At 39.8% G+C, this 17,217-nt stretch overlaps 1 protein-coding gene across 1 annotated transcript; it reads left to right on the forward strand.

Annotated features, from left to right (window-relative positions):
• Positions 1-21: 21 nt before the first annotated feature.
• On the forward strand, positions 22-15,647 carry fam20a (FAM20A golgi associated secretory pathway pseudokinase). The gene is made up of 11 exons (XM_023285005.3): positions 22-1,575; positions 4,140-4,333; positions 4,467-4,517; positions 5,746-5,824; positions 6,884-6,976; positions 9,421-9,536; positions 10,620-10,800; positions 12,286-12,395; positions 12,500-12,581; positions 12,678-12,737; positions 14,932-15,647. Exons 1-11 carry the CDS (start codon positions 1,211-1,213, stop codon positions 15,200-15,202), a joined length of 1,602 nt encoding a protein of 533 aa, XP_023140773.2. The 5' UTR covers positions 22-1,210; the 3' UTR covers positions 15,203-15,647.
• Positions 15,648-17,217: the final 1,570 nt, after the last annotated feature.

Raw genomic sequence — 17,217 nt, forward strand, 5'->3', positions numbered from 1 at the left:
ATAAAGCTGCCGAGGGCTTTTAGGGTAGACAAGGGCAACAAGCAGCAGTCGTAATTTATACACTGTATGTTTTCATAAGGAATCAGGTAGACGTGGTGTTATTTTTCCCCGTGTTTCCTCATTTTGAAGTTGTGCAAGAAGTTGTGTTTGTTGTTTTTGTCCTGCGCTGCCTTTTCCGTGTGTGTCAGCGGAGAAAAAGGAGAGAAAAGTGAAGGATTCATGTGTGGGAACTGCAGCAGGAAGGAAAGTGCAGCTGGGAATTTTTTGCCTGGAGCGAGACAGACTGGAGGTCTGTGGCGTAAAGAAGCAAAACAAAAAGAGAAGGAGAAGAGAGAGGGGCAGGAAGGGATGAGAGGAGAGGCGCAAAGAGGATGAAAGTTTCAAGCAGGGATGACGGAGGAGAGAAGATTTGATAAGCTGAAGGAGAAGTGAAAGTGGACTTAATCAGGAGGAGGAGGGTGGAGACAAGAAGATGACAGAGGGGAAGGGAGGCTCGTCTCCACGCCTTCTTGGGAAAAAAAAAGAAGGGATGTCAAGGCAAGTCACACACTCACTGTAAATTTACACACTCACAATCTTCCTGCCAGAAATCGTGGAGGAAGGCAGCCAGCTTACAGACACAGTAATGAAAACTGGACTTGCACACCAACACATGCGTTGCATCAGAGTGAATACACCAGCTGGACGTGGTTTCATTCAGATCTGCTGTGATAAGGAGAAGCGCATCGTGTCCACCCCTTCCTGCTTCAAGGACTTCTGCTTTAACTCGCTCTCTCAATCTGCTACCCGGTCATTTGATGTTTGTGTACATACCTGCGCACACACACACACACACACCCACAATGAAGTGACACACACACACACTCTATCTCTCTCTCTTCCTTCAGAGCAGCAGGTCCCTGAAAGCAGCCAAACTGTCAGTGACTGTTGCTAACACATGCTCGCTCTCAGCTCTGCTCCTTCTTTAGTTGCTGCCAAGGGAGGAGGAGGACAAGAAAAAGAAGTGAGGCTGGAAGGAACAGACTGAAACACAGATAGAAAAGAGAACGACAGAGACTTGGACCAATCTTGTGACTGCTTGCCTCTGCCTGGCTGACTGTGTGGGAGACCGGAGGAAGGCAAAGTGATGCCTCGCACACTCTGGAGCGGCATATAGTCAGGACTTTTGTTTCTCTCTTGTTTCTTTTATTTCTCAACTCCAATTTCCACAATGCTGAGAAGAGACCGTCTGTTCTTAGCTGCAACCCTGACAGCTGTCTTCTCTGCTGACCTCTACTTCATCCTCCTGCCAAAGCTGAGGAGTTTGGGGCGACCACACTCTTGTTCCTGTGGCCCCGGCAACCTCAGCCTCCCCAGGCAGGGGGGTCTGGCCACGCCGCTGCTCTCCAACTGGACTTCTGTGCCGCTGCCGGACAGTGCTACACCTGAACCTGCAGACGGGGGCTCGAAGCTGGAGAAGCTGTTCGCTCACACTCTGTACAACATCCAGACTCCATCGCTGGGGCCGGAGGAGAGGCTGCTGCAGGCGGAGCAGCTGATCGAGTACTACAGGAGGAAGGTGTCACGCTGGGAAAGGTAAGCTTCTGGGTGTCACTTTTTGAAATCGCATTGAGGTTTATCTTCTCTGCGGTGACTCTAATGTTACAACGCCAGTCATCCAAACTTGTCAGTGTTACTTAACTTCGTTTTGAAAGAATAACATGTTCAGTTTGGCTGAATGTTCCCACTGGGAGAGCACGCGTTGAGGCTTGACTGTGGTCGAGAGGCAGGGTCAGTGACACTACAGTCAAACCCACCCTAAAGCACACACACACAACACATCCATGAATGCACTTTGTTCGTGGTGATGGATATACACCCACAGATAGATAGCAGAATGTGTTCACAATTCTGTGCGTCATAAAAGCCTCATGTCAAGTGGGCTGAAGCAGAAACCCCTCACAAACATGTGATTCTGAGAGCTTGTGTCTGGATCTTTAAGGTAAACAGGGACTTAAAGCAGCTAAAATCCAAGTTAATCTTTGGGAGCTGTAGCTGTCTTGGCTTGTGAGGCTGTCTGTCTATCCCGACACAGTGCACTCCCTCCGAGAGATACAGATTTTGGGCTCTTAAGGTGGAAAATAAGAAGAAATATGAGGAATGGATCTTCGCTCTCTGCTGCCTTACAAATGTGCACAAAAACAATGGATAGCCCAGAGGCTTGTTGCAAAATCTTGCAGCAGCAGCAGCAGCATCTCAACGTTGCAATAAACACATTTTGACACACACAGCTCAAATGAGGCAGTTTTAATGTGCATGCTGCGTGTGTTGTGCGATTCCATTGCATGCAAGAATCCCTTTTCCACTTCAGCTCTCTGTACTGCTGCACACTCTGTGGTCTGCACTTGTCCAGAGTCCTGATTAGCCCAATCTGTCACTTCTGGTTGGCTGCTGAGATGGCAGGATGACCGACAAACAAACACATATTTTTAGCCCATTATCTCCAAAAGTCATTCCAGCCTCTGATGAAGTTTGTTTGAGCAGACCCACTCAGTGTGGTCAGCTCCAGCCATGTGGTGCTCCTCTCACCACAGGCTGCTTTCTTTTGGCATCCAATTATTCTTGCTTCTGCTTTAGCTGGAGGTGAATGGAAGGAGTCTGCGGAAATTTTAAATTTGTTGTAACTGCATTTGAACACAACATAAAGCCCATAAGTGAGAAATTTAATATAAAACTGGGCTGAATATAGTAAATGAGAGATGGACACAAGTGTAAATTGGCAAATAAAACTAGCTGTAAACCACGATGTGTTTTGTATATTTAGTAAATGTCTGTCTCCCAACACGCTTTCTCAGATTTTCCTTTGTTTGTAATGCATTTATGTATGACCTGCTCTAAAATAAAACCCGTTGAATGCAAGTCCATGCCACAAATTTCTGGAACCAAACAGAGCTGCAAGTCTGTGGGCTACACAAAATGAAACACTGGCCATAAAAAATGTTCGGAGTAATTTTAACCTTCCTGCTTGGGATTCCCATATAGCAGTTGCTTGAAGACATTCTCCAATAAAAACTGCTTTTTTTTTTATCTTGCTAACATGCCCATATGGTGTTTTTATGTGTCATTTTATTTGCTAGAAGACATATGATCGATTTTATAGATTCATGTATTAGGCCGTTTTAAGGCAGGAAAGGATTTTTTTCTAAAAGAGAAAATTTCTATATGTGGAACTTAGAAAGATGAATTTTGAGAGGTTTATTCAATGACCGAGGAAGTAGTTTAACCCTGTAAAACCCACTGTTGTAAAAATACATCAGTTCTATTTTTTTATTATATGTCATTATATTATCTATTACATATATATATATATATATATATATATATGCTTTTTATTATTTTCTGTTATATTTAACTTGTTATCTTTTATTTATTTTGTTTTATTTTATGTTTTGCAATATTTTTATATATATTTGGGTTTATATATACCTAATAATAATAGTAATAATAATAATAATTTTATTTTAGTTTTAGTGTTATTATATTTTCTCTCTCTCACACACACACACACACACACACACACACACACACACACACACACACACACACACACACACACACACACACACACACACACACACACACACACACAGTCAAACTCGAAATTATTCACACCCGTAACAAATTTTGACTTAAAGTTACTTTCATTCAACCAGCAACTTTTTTTGGGGGATTGGAAATGACGCAGGTATTTCCCAAAAGATAATAAGATGATGTGCAAGAGGCATCATTATGGAAAAAATCATTTCTCAGCTTTTGTTTACATTTTAAAGTAACTTTAAGTTAAAATTTGCTAGGGGTATGAATAATTTTAGGCTTGATTGTATATATATATGTATATTTTTTTGTTTAATTTGCTTATTTTTTGCTCTTTTTTTCTATATTTGGGTCCTACTGGGTTACAGTTGCTGACTCAGGTTCAGCCAAAGCAGAAGCCCTGGCCTCTTTAAGTCAGCCACCTTGATTTTAACTAACACAGAATTTATAGTCGTTTTACAGAAAAAGTTCCTTACAGCAAGTGAATATGTCAACTATTTTCTTAAAGTTCTGGTACTAGATTGGAGAGATCATAATGTCCTGTAACCTCTGTTCTTCCTCCTCAGACATATGAAGCTGTACAGTGAGGCGGCAGCTGTGGCCAACATCAGCGTGACCGAGCATGAAGTGACCTACGACCCTGACGCCAGCTGGATGAAGTTCCACCTGGGAATCAACCGCTACGCTCTGTACTCCCGTGATGACCCCGCTGTCCTGCAGCTCCTCAAGGACATGCAGAACATGGCAGTCGTCAGCGCAGGTGAATGGGATTTAAAACCTATGTAGCCTATGCAGGGAATCGGTTTTAAAAAATGTATGCTTTACACTCAGTATGGTCATTTTTGTTCAGTGTTCTACATATAAAACCTGTATTTTGATCAATTCTCTTCCAGATTACACTCAAGATGAGAAAGCCCTAAAAGGAGCCTGTGATTGCACTCAAGGTATGGTCTGCTCACCCCTGCCTTTCATGAGACTTTCCAGGGAGTTTGGGTTTTTATGTTCGTTATCTCACGCTGGGTAATTCTGCTTTTTGCGCGCAGTGTGTAACAGCATGATTTCTGACTCGCCTCTTTGTTTCTCTGTTTTGTTTCCCTCCCTGCTTCTCCTCTCTGCCTGGCGGTACCATCGGAAGACTAACACACTGCCGCCTTTGTGATAATGCGGATTTTGCTGTTGGTTTGGCACCAAAATTCAGATTTGTCTCCTCGTGTAAGACACTTGCTCTGGGGCATAAACACCAGGCATTCATTCGGGTTCAAAGACAGAGCTCTTAATTGAATGTTTGATGTGTTTTGTGCTCAGAGGGAAGCCAACGTCTCGCACAGCAGCCACCACCTACGCTGCCATCTCCTACTTTACCTCAGAGCCACATGCAAGACAAAGCTGCAAATGCACGGATGGATAATTGAAAGTCACTGACATGACAAACAATAGATGGATGGAGTACTGTTGCAGCTAGCTGTTGGCTAAGTGAACTTAATGAGGCTTACAAATGGATAGAACACATGTGTCTAATGTGCTTCTCAGCTACTAATGTGAGCCTTAAGGATTAAAAATACCTCAGTTTTTTTAAATATTTTAGTCATAATCGTAACTTCATAGTATGTGTTTGACTCCAACACAGACCAATACAGATGAAGCCAGTTCTATTCATTTTGTCCTGTCTCTGTGACCACACAAACATGATTTACTGCCAAGAAAGAAGTGAGCAGCAAAACAATCAGTCCCTCGTGTTTAAATTTAACCTCATGAAACTTCCTCATTATTTCAGTGACCAAAAGGGCGACGCCGTTCATCAGCCACAAAAAGCTGCAAGGTCCCCGGCGTGTGTGTGGTTAGTCTGGCCTACTGCTGTGACATAATATACACACTGACTGAGAGGGAGGAATGCTGCCCGCTGAAAGAGCGCAAGCTGTGTGACTAACCTCCAATTACTTTATCACAGGGAACAGGCAGACCCAGAAAATATTCCATAGTTCAAACTGGCCTCTGGGGATTCAAAGCTGAAAACTCCAAGACCGACTCTGTTACCTGATGCTCATTTTTTCTCTAATGTTCAAGCACAGATTTGACTCGGCGTAAAGTGGGAGTCAGTTTCTAAATAATAAACAGATAGAAAGTTGGTTCATTTAAACTCGTATGCATCTTCTTTGTGTGTCTCTCCTACAGTGGTGAAACCCAGCGGACATCACTTGAAGCTGGCTCTGAAAATGAAGAACTTTGCAAAAGCCATGTTCAAACCAATGAGGTGAATCTAGATTTTATAATTACCTCATTTTGATCAAAAACACTATATATGCAGTGATGGAAGAAGTATTCAGATCCTTCATTTTAATTAAACTAGCAATATAGTGATGTAGAAATACTCCGTTACATCCATTACATGGAAAAGTCCTACAGGTATTAGCAGTAAAAATTCTGGTTTGTTCCCTTTGAATAATATATTATTATATATGACACCATTAGATTATTAATAGTGAAGCATCCGTGTGTCAGCAGCATGTTACTGTTGCAGCTGCGGAAGATTTGAACTACTTTATATTCGCTTTTATACACAGAAACAGCAGATAAATCTGAGGTGTCATCGGATGATTTATGTTAGAAGGAAGAAGAATAAACAAAATTCTGAGGCACAAATCTGTTTTCATGTTTCAGTTTTATTAACCTTTGATTTTCAGTGAGATATTGGATCATTTGAACAGATATGGAAATGAAACCAAGTGAGCAGTTTGTAGGGGGGAAAAAAATCCATTTGGTGGAACTCAAAGACATCTGCAATCTGACTGGCTGCACACTGCTTTTTGTAAGACATCAAAAGCTCAAAGAAGTTGAAAGCCACTGGTTTAATCTTTAATAATGCGTTGTATTTGAAAAGCTTGTTATGTTGTCTTCATCTTCTGTAAAATCTTCATCTTAAAGGAACTAAAGCTGTCAGATGAGCTGAAAGTACAATAATTTCCTTTTAAAATGAAGAACAGTGAAAGTATAAAGCAGCATAAAATGGAAATATTTGAGTGAAGTCTGTCACAATTACACTGAAGCACAGTACTTGAGTAAATGTACTTTCCGCCTCTGAGTGTGCGGTTGAAGCATGGAGCTGATGTGAAATCCAACATGCCATGAAAAATTGCATTAAGTTACATAATTATATAACAGTACAGTAAGTCTAGCAGTAAGTGTCTTAATTAATGTGTTCATCCTGAGGCTGCTTCTTAACATTACAGTAAATGTCTTGTTGATTATATGTTACAGAGGAGACCATAGTGACTGGCAGCTTCATCACTGTGTGTGTCTGTGTGTGTCTCAGGCAGCAGAGGGACGAGGAGACTCCAGAGGACTCGTTCTACTTTGTCGACTTCCAGAGACACAACGCAGAGATCGCTGCTTTCCACCTGGACAGGTGCAGCCTCATTATCACTTTATTGTGTTTGCAGTTTCACACTCTGGCTGTTTTTACTGTTTGCTCTTTAAAACGAAGCGACAGCAATGCTTGGGGGTAATTTTGGTTTTGGTTACACATCTGTTATTTTATTGGTGCCACTTATTTCCATGGGTACACCAGTGGTGGAAAGTTAATAAGGGCATTTACTCAAGTACTTTACTTAGGCGCAGTTTTAGGGTACTTTACTACTAGTATTTCAATTTTATGATACTTTGCAATTTCCTTCCACTACATTTCAGAGGGACATAATGTACTTTCTACTTCCCTGCATTTATATGATAGCGTGAGTTACCTTTGCGATGAAGGTCTGACACTGTGGATAAAATAATGAGCTTTTAAAATACAGCACATTGTTCTCAGTGTGTAGCTGAGGATACATACGTGGACTGTTAAAAGCTTCACCAAAAAGTGATTCATTCTTCTACACTTGACATCACTTCACATGATTTAATTTCATCCATCCATCCATTATCTGCACTGTTTAATCATTAGGGTTGCGGGAGGCTGAAGCGTATCCCAGCTGACTTAGGGTGAAGGCGGAGGACACCCTGGACAGTTCACCAGTCTATCACAGGGCTACATATACAAACAATCACACTCACAATCACACCTACAGACAATTTAGAATAAACAATTAACCTCAGCATGTTTTTGGACTGTGATAGGAAGCCGGAGCACCCAGAGGAAACCCACTCATGCACAGGGAGAACATGCAAACTCTATGCAGAAAGATCCCTGGAAGTCCAGGACGCAAACCAGGGATCTCTAGCTGCAAGGCGAAAGCGCTAACCACCAAGCCACTGTGTAGCCCCTATTTCATTTCAATAGATGTTCAAATCCAATATCCATAAAAATCATAGACAAAAAGTCCAAAAATTCAACACAGATTTTTGTATCAGAACTTTTTTTTTCTTCTTTTCTCTCCCATTAATCATCTGACAATCCCCTAGATTCATCTGCTGTCTGCTGCTGATGCACTGAAGCTTCAGTTTTAATAATCTAATGATGATATATATCAAGAAGTACTAAAAATGAAGTACTAACTTCATTTTTGCTGCTAATACTTTTATGCTTTTACTTAAGCAGGATTTTTCCTTGTAATAGAGTACTTTTACATTGGATCTAAATATTTCTTTCACAGCTTGTGTATGCTCTTGTTCATTATATTAATATTCAGTCGTGCTAGTTGTTCTGTTGATGGCAATATCAGTTGATTGGCCTTTGGTACGGACGGTTCTGACTGAAGAACTGCAATAACTTTGATGACTTTTCATAAATGTCATCATCAGGTCAAATTTCCCTTTGTGTTTGGAGCTAATTAGCAAATGCTAGAACATTAACTTGCAGTTGAATATGGTAAACATACCACCGTAAGCGTGCATCAGCATTCGTGCCATCACCCCGGTTGTGGACTCTTAGTCTTGTTGAAGTTCAGATGGTAGAAACCACAGAAATGATCAAAAACATTTACTGTGCCTTAGAGGAACAGTAATTAAATTAGATGGTAATCACAGAAACACGCTGTTGTAATAGCACACACTGATAAACAAAAACAAAAAAAAAAATGATAAAAATTCCACATACTCTCCAACAAACAGAAAAAAAGAGTCTCCTTCTACCCCAGAATGCGTCAGCAAGCCTCCAGAAAGATTGCAACATGTGAGCCCAGCCCAGGATTTCCCAACTCGCTGATCAGTGGAAACCACAGTGTTTGGACACAGATGAGGACACACACATCTTGATGCAATAGCACATTAGCTGAGGTGAGGTGATTCGCTCTGAAATACAGTCATCGGAGCCAGACGGTGTCATTAAGAAGCCACACACATAAAGCTGCAGACAACAACTAGAGGAGCCAGCAGCTCAAACAGTTACTGGAATTACACTCAAAACAGTGTACTGTATATCTGCTCACATTCTGGACATCCGTTTCACACTTTCTGCCCCCTCCTATTTTTAATTGAACATGTTTTCAGTCCGTGGCAGCATGTCGTCTCTCTCTGCTGTGTCTGACTCGGCTGCCACAGGCCCTTATCATTATCACTCGCAATCAGGGGTTGGGGAAGGCCATCAATTTTAAAAACAGCAATTCAGCTCCACACACTGATTGTTGCTTGATTACTGTTTGTGAGACACGACTGGCCCTCGGGGAGGTGTAAGCTCTTGATAGTGTGTATAAACACAGCCGACTGAATTACACAGTGCGGAGGCTGTCGAGGGGACGCATCCATTGATAAGAATCAGTAAAACTGAAGCGTGGGCTCCTGTGAAATGAGGTGAGGAGACAGAGATGAGACTGCAATCATCTTCAGGAGGTCCACAATACATTTACATTTATGCAAGCAGGGACTGAAAAGTAGAAGCAGATAACTCACTTCTATGCGGGTTTTCTTCTGATTCAGGATCCTGGACTTCCAGAGGGTCCCGCCGGTCGCTGGCAGGCTGGTGAACGTCACAGGAGAAGTTCTCCAAGTGACCCACAATGAAGACCTGAGAGCTGTGTTCTTCACCTCACCAGGTAAAGAACCCTGAGAACTCCTTTTTAAAAATTCCACCCCAATAAAGACGTCTGTATCACAATAATCTGTATGGATAAGAGACAGTTTGGAGAATTTTCAGATCTAATAAACTGTTCTTATTACCAGTTTAGGGTAAGATCTGAACAACTTCAGCAAAAGCTTAGATTTTTACTTCTACATTATCAAAATTCGAGCAAAATACCATCTTGTACGAAAAAGGCGGCGACACTGGTTTCATTTAACTTGTTCTCAAGCCTCTCAGCTGCAACTCAACCAAACATTTTTAGACTGGTACAAGGATCTCCTGGATGGAAGAGGTTAAACTATACATTTTTGTCTAGCTCTTCAGATTTATATGTAAAAAAAAAATTAAATAAAAATAAAAAAGACTGACACCACTCTCATACCTGCTTGGTAAATATCTGGTTTTACCAAAATGTGGAACTTTTTTCGTGTCTCCTGTAGTTTGTGTTACTTTGTTGTTGTTTTTTTTTTAAACGGAAAAATGTTGAAGTATTAAAAGTCTGTAGCAGCTCAAATATTTTTATAGTTTCTTTTTTCTTTTTGAAAAAGTTATATACACTTTGTTCTATGAAGGTAACATTAAATTAATCAGAAATACGGTCTAGACATTGTTAATGTTAAAATGTGTTTTTAATGGAATATCTCCATAGGGGTACAGAGGAACATTTCCAGCAACCATCACTCCTGTGTTCTAATGCTACATTGTGTTAGCTAATGGTGTTGAAAGGCTAACTGATGATTAGAAAACCCTTGTACAGTTATGTTAGCACATGAATAAAAGCGTGAGTTTTCATGGAAAACATGAAATTGCCTGGGTGACCCCAAACTTTTGAACAGTAGTGTACATAAAGTATTTTTTCCTGGCAGGGGTGTAACAAGGTGACCAAACAAGCCTATCAGTATAAACATAAGCTTATCGATGAATTATTTAGGTTCTGGTTTCATGTTTTTCTTTGCTGATGATATGGCGTCCAGCACAGAGAAAGGCAGAGTTGATCGAAAAGCTTGTCATTGCGTGTGAACTCATTTTTTCTTTTCTCGTTTTGCTTTCAAAACAGCCAACAACACGTGTTTCTTTGCCAAGTGCCTGTATGTGTGTAAGACTGAATATGCAGTGTGCGGCCGCCCCGACCTGCTGGAGGGATCCCTGTCTGCCTACCTGCCCGGCCTCAGCATCGCCCCCCGCATCTCCATCCCCAACCCCTGGACACGCTCCTACACCTTCACCGGACGCGAAGAGTAAGATCCCAACCTCTGTTCACCCGAGAGAAATTATTATTTTAAAGCACGGTAGGCTGATTAATGGTTTTTGTGCTGTTCAGTGAGGATATCCTGACATCAGTACTGACAGGGCTATGTCTTTGGCCGACACTGGGACTGCCTATTATAATATAGAGTGTATAGTACTAGTAACAATAAACCTGATACAGCAACTTTTAAAATGCAGATCAATGTACAAAACAGATTAAAATTTGACTGAGATAAAACAAACTAACAGTCATAAATACTAAAAACACAAAGGGAGACACACAAGTTAAAATAATAATAATAAATTTAAAAAAGAGACACAAATAACACACAAAAAAGCATTTAAAAGTGTGTTTTAAATGACATTTTAAAGGCCCTGATCCACTCAGGTAGGTCACCAAGAAGCCCTGATTTCAAACATTCTACCGTCTTTTTTTCTTTGTCAATTTTGGATCTTTGAACATCAAAAAATTACACATTCGAGGATCTCGTGGCAGGATAGCACAACAAGATTTCAGATAAGTAATCAGAGTTGAGACCTTTCAGGGCAGCAACATTTTGAAATCAGTGCTGAGGACAACAGGAAGCAACTTTAGTGAAGTCAGTGAAATGTGCTCATTTTTAAAACCTGGGTCAAAATCAAAGCGATAGATGAGCAGATTGCAGGCATTACAGGAGTCTAATCAATTAGTGATAAATAGTAAAAGATATTTTTAGTTGAAAGAAACTGTCTGATATGATAAATGAAGAATTGGATTTTTCCATTATCTTGACCTACTATCAATATCTTTGCTTTATCTGTGTTTAGAAGCAGGAAATTTGGTAACTTTGACTTCTGTATGTCTTGAAAGCAGTTTAGCAGCTCAACTGTTGTTTTCAGGTTCACAGCTTAAGTGGGTGTTTATATGAAGGCGTAATTTACTTTACTCAGCGTCACTTTACATAAAAATGGAAACAGATATTAAGGTGGCAAAGAGGGAGACTGTAGATGGATGGAGATGATGGTAGCCAGGATGTTTCTGCTACTGAAACCATATCATTTACATAAAGGTATTAAATAAATTTGATGCTCATCTTTTTTTCCATTTTAGGACAAAAGAGTTGTTCTTTCAAGTTATATTTCTTTTCATTCATCAGCTTTGTAACTTTTGATGTCAGTTTGCAACAAATGAATGGAAATGATTTCCCTTTATGTGCCATAAATAACTGAAATCAGTGACAGCAGTGGAGACCACCTGCCTTTTTAAGGACACTGTAGTTGGGTTACATCAGTTTAATATTATATAAAGAACAAAATAATATAGGGATTATTTACTGACTTTTAGAATTGTAAGAGCAGCCTCTAACAAACAGAGCAAAATAAATCTTGTATGGAAATTTAGACAGTTTGCTAACATTATAACAAATGTTTATTCGATTCTCTAATAATATTCTCTATAAATCACTTTTCGTTCCTCTCGTTTGTGTTTTTTAAAGGTGGGAAGTGAATCCATTCTACTGCGACACAGTGAAGCAGCTCTATCCGTACAACTCAGGCAACAGGCTCCTTAACATCATAGACATGTCCATCTTCGACTTTCTGACGGGTATTTTAATCCACTGGATTATCGACTGTATATAAAAGCACTAAAAAATGCCACATCAACCAATCTTTCCCTTTATGTTAGCAAGTTTTTGCCTTCTACTACAGGTAACATGGACAGACACCACTACGAGATTTTTACCAAATTTGGGGATGAAGGTTTCCTCCTCCACTTGGACAATGCCAGAGGGTGAGACAGAATTATAAAGCAGGAGTTATATTGTTGTGAACTGACGTGTAGAAGTTTCATTTCTTCATCACATTTGGTGTCACATCCTGTGTTCAGGTTTGGGAAACACTCTCAGGATGAGACGTCCATCCTGGCTCCTCTGTCTCAGTGCTGCATGTGAGTAGAGTCAGTCTAATGGGTTTGTTGTGGAGTTAGAGCTGACAGATTTTACCAGAATTGTGCAAGTACATAAAGGTCATCCCAGAATTGGAGGACATTTGGGCTTCAAAATTTTTCAAAAAAAAAATTCTTCTCTTTTACAATTTTCTGCTACATATTCCTCAATATTAGGTAATAAACGATCAAAGGCTTGATTGGCTCAGTTTACACGTCAGTGGTAACATTTTTATTCCATGTTTTATTTGTTGTTTGCTAGCAGGGTTGCTAATCCATGCTAATGTTAGCTTTTTCTCAGCAGCAGAAGCTAGATATTTAGCTAGCTGTTACTGCCGACCAAGAGGACAAACTTACTGATGGAAAACAGTAAAGAAAAAAGTAAAAAGAATGACAATGTTATGAAAATATGAAAAACAGATGAGAGGACATAGCTTTGCTCTCCCCATTCTTTAGGAAAACTTCCAGTGTATTGTGGTTCACTGTTTTATTCTTCTTCTACCAGCTAAAAAGGTTATGCTAACCATGATAATTATTATTTAAAATATTGTGTTGATTCAAAAAAAAAATTCCCACAATTACCAGAGATATCAGTGAAAAAAATACCCAAAAAAAGGGAGATTTAAATTTCATTTTAACTGTTTTATTTGTGATTCAATTTGGTCATCAGAGGGGTGGGACAAGAGAAAAACAGCATTTTAGGGGGAACTCCACACTTATTTGGTATTTTAAAAATCTTTTTTTTTTTTTTTTTTTTAACATTTGGTCTCAGGAAAAGTACATTTACACAACTGCTTGTTTTAGTGTTTTGTACATGGATTTTTTGAAATGTGATGGGTGGGACAAAAAATGTCCTCCACTTCTGGAATGACCCACAAGGAGCTGTCTGGAATTTATAAGGCAGCATTTACAAATCTTTTTTTTTTAATTTTTATTTTTATTATTATTATTATTATTATTATTATTATTATTATTATTATTATTATTATTATTATTATTATTATTATTATTATTATTAACTTATTTTTGTAGCACTTTGGAAAGCCAGCGCTGCAAGGTGATTTACCCAAAAAAAAAAGCAACAATAAAACACTAAGAAAGACAATAAAATGTTAGAAAAGACCATTAAAAGAGCAGCCATAAAACATTAGAAAGACCAATATAAAATACAATGCCAATCTGTGCAGGTGGGTTTTTAAAAGCTTTTTGAACTCAGCTGTTCTAAAAATGAGACAAATAAAGCATATAAAAGCACGACACTCCTTTGTTAAAGCCTGGAATGCTGAACTTTTAACAGATGCTGATTGTCTGATTTGAGCAGTTTAGGTGCAAAATAAGAGGTTAAGAGTTCCGAGAAGTAGACTGGAGCCAAAGCATGTAGAGATTTAAAAGCAACCAACAGAATCTGGATTCTATAATGAATGAGGAGCCACTGTAATTCAGCCAGGACTGGAGTAATGAGTATCCCTGTGCCGAGTGTTTGTGAACCGTCTCGCTGCTGCATCATGAACCAAACCAAGTTAACCCTCTGAACTCCAAGCTGGATCTTACTTTGCTCCTGTCACATTTCTCCTCACTTTGAGCTCATTTTTAACTGCTATACAAAGTCCTGCACCTGTATGGAAACAGCACAACCATGAAGAAGGAGCAAGAACTCAGAAATGTGCAGCATGCAGTATGAAAGTTATGCCATAAATCATGGAAAAAAGAAAAACAAAAGTTAGATTTTTTTGATTACTTATTTTCCAAAATTGAAAAAATGCTAGAATCAACATGTGTGCAACATTTTTCCAAGTGCCCACAGTTATTACAAAAACTGGAAAGAAATGTGGGCTCCACATGCCACTGATGTTTTTCTACTTACATGTTTTATTTGTTTGCTTGTCTCCTCTCTTTCTCAGTTGTGTTGAGTACAGCAGAAATGTTAGTTTTTTACAGAATCTGGTTAGAATAAACAATATATTTTGGGCAAATGTATGTACAATGAAGTGATTTTGATTAAACATCCTGATTTTAGGCTTAAATTTGGTTACTTGGCCCAACAAAAAGGTGAAAATCTGACGATTCTTTCCGTTTTTACAGTGTCTGACTCTGGTAAATGATGTAATTTAAGTGATATCTTATAGACAACATGCTTTTCAAACCCGCTGGCAGGTTTATGGGTTCATGTACTCGCTCCTCTGTTCTTGTTCCTCAGGATAAAACGCTCCACGCTGCTGAGGCTGCAGCTCCTAGCCCGATCAGAGTTCAGGCTCAGCGACGTGATGAGGGAATCCCTTGAGGGAGACCCTCTACGTCCGGTCCTGACCGAGCCCCACCTCTTAGCTCTGGACCGCAGGTTACAGAAGGTCCTCCGAGTGGTCCAGCGCTGCGTCCGGAGGCTGGGCGAGGAGGAAGTGATCACCAAGGACTTTATCAAAGCTACAGGGAAACCTCAAACGGCCACAGTAGGGAAAAGGGTCAGGTAGCAGAGGATGAAACAGACATCGCTCTGCTTCATTGCTGCTTTTGGAGAAGACTTCATGAAATGTTGTCACCTCGTGAGCCAAGAAGACTCAGAGTCCAGTTTAAGAAACAAGCCGTTTATGGAAGATGCTGTGAAATCTTCATGGGGAGTTGTCAGAGAATCACTTCAGGTAGCTGGTTTTGGTCATAAATTCACCCCAAGCTGCATTTTAAGAGAGGTTTCTATCTTTTTACATCCACCATGTGCACATAGGTCAGTGGTTTGTACATTCAACATTTGAAGGAACAACATGAAGCCATCGGTGCTCTCTTACTGTCCGATAAATCACCAAAGGAGTTATGATTCATAAGAGAGAGCTGTGATGCACTGGATCAGCTGCTGGTGGAAAGAAAGATCTGTGTTGTTTTAATTTTAAAATAAAGTTATTTTATGTGATGACACTGCAAGTATTGGAGCGAAGTTATCACCTATAATTAACAGAAGAGTGTGTGTGTGTGTGTGTGTGTGTGTGTGTGTGTCTGTGTCTCTCTGTGTGTGTGTGTGTGTGTGAGAGAGAAAAGTGCTACCTATTAAACAGTCATTTAGTTCACTCCACCCGGTTTTCCAGACTTATAATCCTCCGTCTCATCAGAGTGTTTAGTTTTACGACATCACTGTCAACTAAAACAGGCCGGGACACAGAAACAGACAACGTAAAGCAACCAGCAAATATGCATTTCCTCTCAGCGCTGGTGTGACTCTGAGCCAAGCCAGATTTCTGCTGTTATAAATCTGTGTGTGTTTTCCTCTGCGAACACGCCAGAGTTTTGGCCCGTCGTCGTTTCCTTTGTTCTTTGAACCCGACATGTTCCACGTCTCCATGTGATGTACAGCAAGATGAATCACTGCAACTATTTTTAAGAGATCTTAGAGATGGTGAATCATGCCAAGTGAAGTCAGACACGAGCCTGACAAAGCACACAGAGGCTCTTTTCATTAAAAGTGCTCTTAAGCGCAGGTAAATACCTTCATACCAAAGAGTTTATACAGTCTGGAAGAGCTGCCAGCAGGAATAAACACTCTCTAAAACAAGGCATTGCAGATTAAAAAATGAAGGAAGAAAGTGAACTTTTCCATCTTAAAAAATGACCAACAACCGCTAAACAGCAAGTGCTGGTGTGTCCCAGAGCCAAGTACAACTGTTAATAATCAAGTTTTGAAAATATTACTGCAAAATGATCTCAGTCATAAAAGCTCTTACGGGAAAAAGTGAGTGATAGTGTGTTATTAACTGGATGAAGCCTGATTTAAAAAAAAAAAAAAAAAGGTCACAAATGATGAATGAAAAGTTGCATTTTTAAAACTGGAGTAGTCATGGATTAATTTATAACAGATTTTAAGTTTCGTTGAGCAAATGGATACAACCTATCAGTTAGGGTTTTTTGTTTTGCACATACAGCAGCTCAATGTCTCCCCCCAGTGGGCAGATGGTACATTACAGTTTTTACATTAAAGTTCGTGAATGCTTTGGATTTACCAGGACTCCTACATTGATTTCTCATGAAATATGGTCCGATCTTCATCCAAGTAAAAACCGTGGGCAAATGTAGTCTGTCTAAGCTAATATCACACAGATTTTTGTACTTACAACGCCTACATTTTAAGTAATAACTCAAAGTTTAGGCTGAAATAAAATATGCAAACTTCTGTGCTTCTCCAAAAGCTGCTTTGTGTTCCAATTAAGGAGATAAATAAAAGATTAACAAATAAATGGAAGTGTGGGCTGTAGAGATGCTTCACCCTATGAACAAAAGTAACCAGTTCTCAGCAAAGACTGCTAAGTGTGATCCATATCTCAATCCCAACTGTTACAGGACATTAGAAGAAGCATTATTGAGACACATGGAGCTGGAAAAGGCTACAAAGTCATTTATAAAGACCTGTGTGTTCATCAGTCTGCAGCTGGACAAATTCAGGACTGTTGCTACTGTCCCTACGAATGTCTGCTCTGCAAAGATCACACCAAAACCACACTTA

Source organism: Amphiprion ocellaris, chromosome 18 (assembly GCF_022539595.1).
Source record: "Amphiprion ocellaris isolate individual 3 ecotype Okinawa chromosome 18, ASM2253959v1, whole genome shotgun sequence".
In the NCBI taxonomy this organism is placed as follows: domain Eukaryota; kingdom Metazoa; phylum Chordata; class Actinopteri; family Pomacentridae; genus Amphiprion; species Amphiprion ocellaris.